We start from the raw sequence: 11,219 nt of genomic DNA, 5'->3' as shown, positions 1-11,219 counted from the left end.
GACTCAAAAAGTCCTTGGTCAGAGTAAACATTACTGAGCAGCAATTAAAAACATCGGTGTTATCAGCACTGTTCTCAGGCTGAAAGTCAAAACCACAGCACTGCACCAGCTACTAAGAAGGAGAAAAAGTGACTGCTACTGCTGACCCCAGGACAGACCTCAAGACTTTCAGGAATCAAGCACCTTTCACTGAAGTGGTGGAAAAGGTTGGCAGATACTCTGAGTATCTGCCAGCATTCAGAGGAAGAGGGAAAATACAGGAGCACCACAGCTGGTGGATACAAATCTGTTCTAGCCACAATTACCCCAACATACAAGTGTCCAAATGGGTCTCCAACCACAGTCACTCCTGATGTCCAGAGCTATGTAAGATAAAAGCCAAGTCGTTAATTAGGCATTGATACCTCCCTCCACAGGAAATGGTTTCTTTTTCTTCACTACTCTCTTGGATGCTCCCTCTCCTTTCCCCTTAGTCCTTGACATTTGTACATCGATGTACAGGCTTTCCAGCTGTCCATCCAGGTCTTTGCTGAGACCTGATGATTTCTCATGCCCTCTGATAGAGGCTTTTCCATTTTCAAGAGGTTTTTCAAGTGTTAATAATCCACCAGGGTAATACTGTTGGAGAAAGGTAAATACAAACAGAAAATCTAGCAGTAGGGCTCTGGGAAACAGAATTTTGCAGGGCTGACCCAGCGTTTGTCTAAGATAGAATCATAGAATCATAGAATAGTCAGGGTTGGAAAGGACCTTAACATCATCTAGTTTCAACCCCCCTGCCATGAGCTGGGACACCTTGCTCTAAACCATATCACCCAAGGCCTCATCCAACCTAGCCTTGAACACTGCCAGGGGTGGAGCATTCACAACCTCCCTGGACAACCTATTCCAGTGCCTCACCACCCTAACAGGAAAGAATTTCCTCCTTATATCCAATCTAAACTTCCCCTGTTTAAGTTTTAACCCATTACCCCTTGTCCTATCACTACAGTCCCTAATGAAGAGTCCATCCCCAGCATCCCTATAGGCCCCCTTCAGATACTGGAAGGTTGCTATGAGGTCTCCACGCAGCCTTCTCTTCTCCAGGCTGAACAGCCCCAACTTTCTCAGCCTGTCTTCATACGGGAGGTGCTCCAGTCCCCTGATCATTCTCGTGGCCCTCCTCTGGACTTGTTCCAACAATTCCATTTCCTTTTTATGTTGACACCAGAACTGCACACAGTACTTCAAGTGAGGTCTCAGAAGAGCAGAGTAGAGGGGCAGGATCACCTCCTTTGACTTGCTGGTCACGTTCCTTTTGATGCAGCCCAGGATACGGTTGGCTTTCTGGGCTGCAAGCGCACACTGAAGCTGGCTCATGTTCATTTTCTCATTGACCAGCACCCCCAAGTCCTCTGCAGGGCTGCTCTGAATCTCTTCTCTGCCCAGCCTGTAGCTGTGCCTGGGATTGCTCCGACCCAGGTGTAGGACCTTGCACGTGGCATGGTTAAATTTCATGAGGTTGGCATCAGCCCACCTCACAAGCGTGTCAAGGTCCCTCTGGATGGCATTCCTTCCCTCCAGCGTATCAATCGAACCACACAGCTTGGTGTCATTGGCAAACTTGCTGAGGGCTCACTCAACCCCACTGTCCATGTCAGCGATGAAGATGTTAAACAAGACCACTCCCAACACCGATCCCTGAGGGACACCACTCGTTACTGGTCTCCAACTGGACCACAACTCTTTGCATGCAGCCATCCAGCCAGTTCTTTATCCACCGAGTGGTCCATTCATCAAACTGATGTCTCTCCAATTTAGAGACAAGGATGTCGTGTGGGACAGTGTCGAACGCTTTACACAAGTCCAGGTAGATGACATCAATTGCTTTACCGCTGTCCATCAGCTCTGTAGCCCCATCATAGAAGGCCACCAAATTGGTCAGGCAGGATTTCCCCTTAGTGAAGCCATGCTGGCTGTCACCAAGCACCTTGTTGTTTTTCATGTGCCTTAGCATGCCTTCCAGGAGAATCTGCTCCAAGATTTTGCCAGGCACAGAGGTGAGACTGACTGCTCTGTAATTCCCCGGGTCATCCATTTTCCCCTTCTTGAAAATGGGGGTTATATTTCCCTTTTTCCAGTCATTGGGAACTTCACCTGACTGCCATGATTTTTCAAATATGATGGCCAGTGGCTTAGCAACTTCATTCGCCAGCTCCTTCAGGACCCGCAGATGGATTTCATCAGGACTTGTGCATGTTCAGATTTTTAAGATGGTCTTGAACCAATTCCTCTCCTACAGTGGGCCCAAGGTCTCCATTCGCACAGTCCCTGCGTCTGCTTTTCAAGACTTGGATGGTGCTGTCAGAGCATTTGCCAGTGAAGACTAAGGCAAAGAAGTCATTAAGAACCTCAGCCTTCTCCAAATCCAGGGTAGCCAGTTCTCCTGATTCTTCCGGAGTGGGCCCACGTTGTTCCTAGTCTGTCTTTTATTTGCTATGTACCTATAGAATCCCTTCCTGTTATCCTTAACATCCCTAGCCAAGTTTAATTCTAACTGGGCCTTAGCTTTCCTAACCTGGTCCCTAGCTTCCCGGACAACATCCCTGTATTCTTCCCAGGCTGACTGTCATTGCTTCCACCTTTTATAAGCTTATTTTTTCCTTTGAAGTTTCCTCAGCAGCTCTTTATCCATCCATGGATGTCTCCTGGCCCTCCTGCTACACTTCCTTCTAGTTGGCACACAACATTCCTGAGCTTGTAGTAGGTGACCCTTGAATATCTACCAACAGTCTTGGGCCTGCCCCCTTGCCCTTTAGGGCTATATCCCATGGAACCTTACTAAGGAGATTCTTAAAGAGGCCAAAGTCTGCTCTCTAAATAGGTAGCTGCACCATGCAGGATTGACCCACTCAGCCCCATATGATGAAGACAGTCATAAGAACAATGTCTTTTTAGGAGAAATGTCATCTTAGGGTGACAGAGTTTACAAATGACTGAAGCTTTCCCAAGACTTCAGAAGAGTCTGTCCAATAACATTAGGAATAACACCCTCAAGAAGTCACATCTGCATTATCTCATGAGGCTGCAGTCATGTCTGGGTCACCACCATGGAGTTTTTATAGCCAGAATCTGATGTCTTTTCCACAGGACATAACAGTGACTGAGGAGTGGGAGGGGAAAACCATGAGCCACACACAGTGGGGTAAGCTGGAAGACTTCAGCTTTGTTGTACACTGATGGAAAAGGCACCTACTCCCTGTTTATCAGGACAGGGCCAAAATGTTTCTGCCACAGTGGATCTCCTTGGCCAAGTCATCCTACAACATGGCCAGAGGTGGTTTTAGGGTACAAGGAACTTCTGGAGGTTGTTTAGCTCAACTTGTTATTGAAGGCATGCCTCTGAATAATAGCAAGTTCTCTCATCGAAGGATGCGGATCCAGAGCCCAGTGATACGCTTAGTTATGTGATGCAAGCACAAGATATGTACACATCGCTGGTGTGAATTTGCACGACTTCAAGTAAACTTTACTCTTTCTTCCTTTACTCACAATGGCATTAATCAGTACGACCTCCCTCTCCCACCCCAGATTAAGGAGTAATGTTTTAAGATCCTATCTTCTACCCCTCTCCGCACTTTGATGAGCACACCTTTACCATACCCACTCACGAAACACCAACCCAGACTTGTGTGACCCTTCAGTAACTTTGCTGCAGGCTCAGACATACTATCTGTGCTGATACTGAAGGGCAAAGAATTTGAGAGAAGACATGAAGCGAGCAGGGCAGTGTCCTTATAGATCTGGTGAAAGCAGCCAGGACACCTTGACAAATTGCACATCAAATTTCATACACTGAGAACAATCTGGCTTTCCAGTTGCCATGAATAAAGACACAAACCACTCTGGGAGGCTCTGCAGGCAGCAGCTCAGATGTGCAGGTCAATCTGCTTTTCAAGTGACATCAGAACCTCAAGCAAAGCCAAGCTGGTGTCATTTCTTATCCCCAAATCCTGTGTGCTCTGTATGTCTGTGTACATAACGTGCTCTGCTTTTCTTAAGGGTACTCTCTAAGCCAAATCTATTTTAGGATTCTCCTCAAAACACTGTAGTTTAGGTCCAGTTTTAAGACTAACCAAGGTTTCTACATAGGGCAAATTAAAACTGACAGCTTGGGGCACAGCTGCCAAGATGAAGTCTGCTTGAGCACCAGCGATATTTCCTGGCCCAGATAAGTCCTTTTCTGCTATTCCTACAGTCTCCAGAATGGGCTATGTATCCATTAAGCCGTTGATGAGAGCAGCAAATTTACTCCGTTTGCTTTACTACACTTAGGAAAATCAGCCCTCACTTGCAGAGTCACAACTCCACATCTCAGGAAAAAGCCTTGCACTGCATCACAGTTGCCTTTAGGAGGCCTGGGAAGAGAGTCTGAGCTGGGGTAAAACAAGCTGTCCCCGTGCTGCTCACAAGACTAACAATGCTCTGGCACCTTTGTTCTAACATCAAGACCAGGGAGGGAATGGCTGGTGACAAAGTACACCCAGGAAGACTGCAATGTACCATCTTAGCAGACAAATGTGCTGATACAAGTGCTAAATTTATCACACCTGATTAGGGGTTTAGTGCTTATATAGTTTAAACATTAATATTTACCTATTTAAGCAACGTGCCCTAGTGCAGCCTGTCCACAGATGTATTCACCATGACTGAGTTTGGAGACTTCATAAGTGCTCTGGGGGAGTTCGGGCTGTATCAGAAATTGCTGGTACTGCTCATCTCCATCTCCCTACTTCTTAACCCTTTCCAAATGATTGGCCAAGTGTTCATGGTTCTGGATGAGCCTCATCACTGCAACACCAGCTGGATCTGTGCCATTGGCCCCAACCTGACGGAGGAAGAGCAGCTGAACCTCACCCTGCCCCGGGATGCGGATGGGGCGTACGAGCAGTGCTCCATGTACTCGCCGGTGGACTGGGACCTCGACTCCATTGTGGCTTATGGGCTGAACGCCACAGAGAAGTGCAGCAGTGGCTGGGTGTACCCCTCAGCACAAGCACCGTCCCTGCTGACTGAGGTCTGTAATCACCTTTTGATGTGCCGGGGGTATGGAAGGGAAAGGATGAGCATATCCTGTCCTATAGTTTGGTAAGCCAATGCCAGCTATGGTGCAGTCAGACTGAGATTTACACCAGGCACTGGGGGACCTTGGCTCCATCACATGGACTGCAGCTTTAATAACTGAGAGGCCATTGAAGGAGGACCATGATGTAGATGCATAGGGGGGCCTTAGGCAGATGTCACGGGGGTGTGAGTCCAGCACATGCTCTGCCCACCATCCCTCCCCTTTCCAGTAGCCAGGCCCTTGAACCCATGATGTGTCTTGCCCGGAGTGACATTCTGTCTCCCTGCCACAATTTCCCTTATTTCATGGTCTGGTTCTCCTTACATCACCTTTTCCATGAAAGATATTTACCTTCCAAGGGCTTGTCATTGATATTTCTGGGGCCTTCAGAGACACCGAGGGCTGTAACAAGGCATTCCATAGACCAGACTGTTGAGCAAAGGCTCTGTCTGTCAACATCCCCAACTCCTCCCTCTCTGGACATCTGTTCCCGTCTCACCTTCCCTCAGTTCTCCCTCCCTCCCTTCTTTCCTCATGCCCAGCTCCAGGACTTCCTCATGAGTTCCTGCTCCTGAGCTGAAACCAGAGGAGAGAGGCCAGCCTTTGGCATTTACAAAGTCTCCTTGGGGTCCCTGGAGTACTGTGGTCATTTCACATCCAGCTTCTTTAGAGGCTTCTCAGCAGCTGTTGCATCCCTTCCCACTCCTGCACCAGTCCTCCCTTATGAGAGAAAACAGCACTCTGCCCTCCTCCTTCTTCCACTCTGCCGTGCCTTTGCAGCCAGAGGAAAAGCTACCAGGACTCTTGCCTCAAAGAGTCTTGGCCCTTTACTTTAAGCAAAACTTGCCAACCAGGAGGATCCCTTGAGGATTCCTAGGCTGGAGGGGAGTCCTACAGGTCCCAGCACGAGAGATGTGCACCACGATGAAGAGGCAGGCTGAGCCCCTCATACGCTTGTCCCACTACTGGTCTGTGTTCTATGTAAATACCATGGAGGTTTATGTCTTTGTCGGTGGGTTCTCTGCTCCCAAGGGCTGGAGCAAGAGCTCAGGCACCCACCTCCTGAATCCACCATGGACCAGAATGGCTGCCAACCCTCAGAAAGCAGCTGGAGTTTGTCAAGAGCAAAAGCATCTGCGTTTCCTTCCTCCAGTTTGACCTGGTGTGTGACAGGAAGGACCTGAATGACATCTCCCAGTCCATCTACATGCTGGGGCTTCTCCTAGGATCCATCATCTTCGGGCCACTGAGTGACAGGTGAGGAAACACAGACACCTTCCCAGAGTTATTGCCCAGCACCCAGGGACAGGCCAGTTAAGAGTTCAGGATGTCCATGCACTTGAGCATGAACTACTCCCTCCTTGCCTGAGCAAGGGCATCCGGGGCTACCTGATATGTCTGTAGATGTTTGAGGGCTGAAAAGAGAAGGAAGCAGATACAGCATTATGAGGGAATCCCTCAGGAATCACAGTTTTAGCCCCAGCAGGTGCCTTAGCTACCCAAGAGTGTCTCCAGGAACCCCAGAAACCTGAATTCAGGCACAGAGCTGGACCCACCTTCAGCTATGTTAACCAGACTATGTTTCTCTCTTTCCTGTTGCTCTGCTCAGCTTATGGTGATCTAGACAAAAGTCCTCAGCTCCTTAGAGGGCATGGGACACAGGGGACATGGAAGGGAGAAAGGCACAGCATGTGTGCAGGGTGCCTCATAGGGGAACCAACAACACAGCCTGTTTCAGTTCTCAAGAGAGAGGACTTGGGGGTCCTTCAAGGGATGGCTCCTTTTACAGCATCTCCTTTGCCTTTGCTAGCACTGCAGTGGTTCTAAAGTAGAGATGTCCCTTTCTTTTTGCCGGTTATGTCTGGGAACATATAAAGGAGTTTCGCTCACAGGGATGTCAAATCTCCTCTGGTGCGAATGGTTCTTAAATAACTTTGCATTCCACCCATCCCCATGGGATCTCTCTAGATGCCAACTGTGTCTTTCCTCTTCTTCCACAGAATAGGCCGTCGGCCTGTATTTCTGATCTGCATGCTCATCCGTGGCTTGTTTGGTGTAGGAATTGCCTTTGTGCCCCATTTCTATGTGTACATGGCCTTCAGGTGTGTTGTGGGAGCTGCGGAGGCAGGAATTATGATTATTGCCTTGGTGCTGGGTGAGTAGGATGCTCTTGCCCTGAGGCAGAAAGACGTGGCCTTGCAAGGTGCAATAAAAACATATACTGCTTCATGTTTTGAAAAGGGTGACCCTGAACTTTCGTTCTTCTTCTCAGTTACAGAATGGGTCGGTCTCTCCCATCGGTCAAAAGCAGTGCTTATTACTCACTGCTGCTTCGCCATCGGTCAGATGATTGTCCCTGGCTTGTGTTATGGTATTCGCAACTGGAGACTGCTGCAGATTGCAGGATCTGCTCCTGTGTTTGCTCTTTTCTTCTACATCTGGTAAGCAGGAGCAGGGCAGAGCTTCCTGAAGACATGAGAGCAGCGGGTGTGAAGGGTGGCAGTGAGGAGGTATCAGCTCAGGAGCAGGCTGGGTCTTTCCCATTAGAGTATAGGTGATGAAGCGATTCCTGCAGACCTCAGCACATCTCCTTGGAACATCTGCTTTGCTTCAGGCCCTCAAATATGGCACTGGGGGCCTAAAAGTAGGTAGGCCTGAAAAACCTGACACAAGAAGGTGTTTAGACCCTACCCATCACATGTGATGCCCATTGCTTGCAGGATGTGGTAACAGGGAGGTGGGCTGTGGGGAAACCCAGCAGGTCACAGCAGCATCTCTGCATTTCATCCCCTTGGCAGGGTGCTCCCAGAGTCTGCTCGGTGGCTGGTGATAAAAGGCAGGATAGAAGAAGCTAAGAAGGTCCTTCAGAAGGCAGCATCCATCAACAAGCGCACCCTCCCACAAGAACTCCTGGAGCAGGTACCTGCAGGGGCTGCAGAGCTGCTTTCCTCTGCGCTTGTGTTTGTAGCAGCCCTGAGCTGAGGTTTATCCCGTGGACACCCTTCCATGGCCACTGGGGGTGATTTGGGGATGGATGTGGGTGACTCCAGCTTCAGCTGCGCTGCACCAAGACAAGGTCAGGGAAGAGGCTCAGCTGCTGTTGGTGATGAGCACGAGGTCTCTGTTCAGTCTGTGGTTTCCCATGCACAAATGTCCAAAGGGGGTCACCTCCTTGCCCACCCCAAAGCCCTGCACTTCGGACATGTTCATGCCGAGGAGCCTCTTGCTCACCAAAGCAGTGCTCTGGGCACGCAGAGCACAGGCACGGGAGCCCAGCCCCAGTGAGCCTCCTGCCCTCCCAGAGCAGATCAGGGTCACAGGCATGTCCCGCTGGGCCTTTCCTTTGGCTGCAGGTGGAAAGGAGCCCACCAGGGGTTTCCTTTGCCTGCTCTGACTCTGCCTTTCTGCACCTGGCAGCTGAAGCCCGAGACTCAGCCCAAGCCTGGAAGCACTCTGGATCTCTTTCGGGAGAAGCACCTGCGGAAGGTGACTTTAATCATGGTTTGCACTTGGTAAGATGTGTCCTCGTCCCCTCTTCCCAAGCTTCTACAGGAAGAAGAGATTAAGGGTTGACAAGGACTGTAAATTCACTTAATTTGATTTTTGGGGTCACATTTATGACTTTGTGTTCATCTGCCATTTTTCTGTCTCCCCATACTGAACCAGATCTACCTTGTCTGGCATGGGGAGAAGATGATTGTTCAGAATTCTGTGGGTTTTGTGAGAAAGGCTGGAGCTTTCGGCTACCCCTAGGACTTGGGGTATTTTTCTGTCCCCAAAGAAGTTTTGGGTGCAGTATAAAAGTTACTGACCATGTGGGGATCTGTACTGTTTTATCTCATGTAATTATGTCCCACAGAATTGTTACAGATGGTGACTAGAAGACAGAGATTTCTGGGAGTTTGAATGCATTATGTGTGGTCTGACCCCCCCTTGTTTTTGAGGATAAACCCCTAGAAAATACACCTGGCTACATGTTTATTCCACTTTAATTTCAGGTTTGCAGACAGCCTTGTCTACTATGGGCTGAGCCTTAATGTGTCAGGTTTTGGTCTGAACGTCTACCTGACGCAGCTTGCCTTTGGAGGGGTAGAGTTACCAGCTCGATGTGCCTGCATTTTCCTGCTGCAGTGGTTTGGGAGGAAGAAAACCCAGGCTGTTCTCCTGCTGCTGTCTGGCCTGATGTGTCTCATCATCACTGGCATCCCTGAAGGTGAACAACTTCTTCCCTTCCCAAGAGCACAGCCCCAGCCAGCTCTGTCCTGGTTCAGATCCACCTTCCCAGCCCGGCTGGCCACAGACCCACACTCACTAACAGGGGCTGAGCCCCCAGTGTGCTGGCTTCCTCTCTGCATGGCTTTCTCCTCCTTCAGAGCTATGCCTAGTCCTTCCACAGCTCCCGGCCCTTGGCAGGCCGTGTCCATTATTCACCACCAGCCACTAGACACCACCACCTCCTCTCAGGAGGGTGTACCAGAGGAGTTTTAAAAGCCACCATGTCTCCCTTCTTTAGACAAAGAGGAAAGCAAATGCCCCCCTCACCCATACCTGTTTCCGCCTACACATTGCCACAGCCTATACCCTCACCCCTGTTGCTGTGCTAGTGCTGTGAATAATGCTGAAGGAAAGCAAGGGGCTGTACTATGCTTTGAATCTCATGAACATGGTGTTTCCAACTGAGCAGCCCCTGAAGACCTGTAGTCGTTCAGTGGCTTAATCCAGTTGGAGATTTAGGAAATTCTCATTGTCAGAGTTCTCTTTGCCAGTTCTGCAGATGGTACTTTCCAGATTATGGGTGTGCTAGGAATATTTTCCAATGGGTTAGGTGGTAGATTTGCTTGGTAAGCCCCTTAGAAAGGGATGCCCTAATAAATCCCACCACAGAGAATTTTCTTCTCAACTGAACCTTATCCATGGAGATCACAATGTAGGTCTCTCCTCCTCCCTTCAGACCAGCCTGTAGTGAGCACCGTCCTGGCCACCATTGGCAAGCTTACAGCCACAGCCTCCTTCTCCACCTCTTACGTCTACTCCGCAGAGCTCTTCCCCACGGTTGTCAGGTGAGGTCTCCCCATGCACCAGAGCTCCCCCCTGCCATGGCCGATGGCAGTGCCCACTTGTCCCCATGGCCGCACTCAGCCCACGGTGCCCCATGCCCACCCCTTGCACTGCCCCTCACTCCCCAGGCAGACCAGCGTGGGGCTGTGCTCGATGTCGGCGCGGCTATCGGGGATCATGGCGCCCCTGATGCTGCTGCTGGAGCAGTACCACCGGGCCATCCCCATGGCCGTCTTCGGCAGTGTCACCGTGGTGGTGGGGCTGCTCTGCTTCCTGCTGCCTGAGACCCGCGGCACCGACCTGGCAGATGACATGGGGCTGGAGGACATCAAGGGGGCAACTCCCCAGACAAGGTGGGTACTTGGGGCTCTGACTGTAAGGCAAAAATAGTCCAGAGGTGCACATTTAAGGCAAAGGAAATAGGTCAGAAACCAGGATGGAAACCATATAATCTCTTCCTCTCTCCTCCTTGTCTTCAGCGGCAGGAGCCTGGAAACTTTGTCCAAGAAAGGCACCACCAAGGCTGGAGGAGACTTGGAGAAGGACAACTACAAATTCTCAGAGAGCAAGTTATGAATGGACAGGCACATACTAAAGGTCTTGTCTAATCCAATCTTTCTTGAAGCAGACCCATGAGGCATTGCTGTCCGGAAACTGGTCTTTCAGATGATCAACAAAGTATGTGTGATCAGAGGGAGAGGAGATGGAAACAATGCACTTCAGCCTGTTCCTGAAGCCCAGTCTGTTATGCCTGGCTGCATGAGTCCTCCCGATGTGTCTCCCAGTCCTTTGCAAACTGGTACCTGTGGAACCATCCCTGTCGTGTTTTACAGCAATAAAGAATCGCCAGTAGAGTGGTAGTACTGGGCAAGCGAGCGCCGGGCTGTGTCCCTCCTGCACTAGTCGCTCGGGTCGTCGGTCCGAGCCTCCACATTTGATCAGGATGTCACTGCAACCCTGTCACACACGTATTTAGCTTTTCTTTCTATGTGGTGTTGAAGTTGAGTTTCTACATGAATAGTATAAATTATACTCCGAGTTTGATAAGAGACACTTG

The 11,219-nt window shown here is 49.9% G+C and overlaps 1 protein-coding gene across 4 annotated transcripts; it reads left to right on the top strand.

Moving 5' to 3' along the window:
• The first annotated feature begins 2,876 nt into the window (after positions 1 to 2,876).
• Positions 2,877 to 10,862, top strand: LOC133212942 (solute carrier family 22 member 13-like). Of its 4 annotated transcripts, XM_061354811.1 has the most exons (10): positions 2,877 to 5,056; positions 6,258 to 6,361; positions 7,105 to 7,259; positions 7,377 to 7,545; positions 7,903 to 8,023; positions 8,522 to 8,616; positions 9,103 to 9,317; positions 10,056 to 10,164; positions 10,291 to 10,515; positions 10,642 to 10,862. In XM_061354811.1, the coding sequence occupies exons 1-10, from the start codon at positions 4,685 to 4,687 to the stop codon at positions 10,736 to 10,738; spliced, it is 1,662 nt and encodes a 553-aa protein (XP_061210795.1). In that variant the 5' UTR covers positions 2,877 to 4,684; the 3' UTR covers positions 10,739 to 10,862. The 4 variants fall into 4 exon arrangements, 2 of the variants coding, with proteins under 2 accessions (XP_061210795.1, XP_061210796.1); XR_009725647.1 differs by lacking the exon at positions 10,056 to 10,164 and having other exon boundaries at positions 10,295 to 10,515; positions 10,642 to 10,781; XM_061354812.1 differs by lacking the exon at positions 10,642 to 10,862 and having other exon boundaries at positions 10,295 to 10,497.
• The last annotated feature ends 357 nt before the right edge of the window (positions 10,863 to 11,219 follow it).

This window comes from Neopsephotus bourkii, unplaced genomic scaffold, assembly GCF_033783945.1.
Source record: "Neopsephotus bourkii isolate Nb327-2 ecotype Australia unplaced genomic scaffold, CSIRO-AGI_Nbou_v1 NB_745, whole genome shotgun sequence".
In the NCBI taxonomy this organism is placed as follows: domain Eukaryota; kingdom Metazoa; phylum Chordata; class Aves; order Psittaciformes; family Psittacidae; genus Neopsephotus; species Neopsephotus bourkii.
This window is presented reverse-complemented; position numbering and strand designations above follow the sequence as displayed.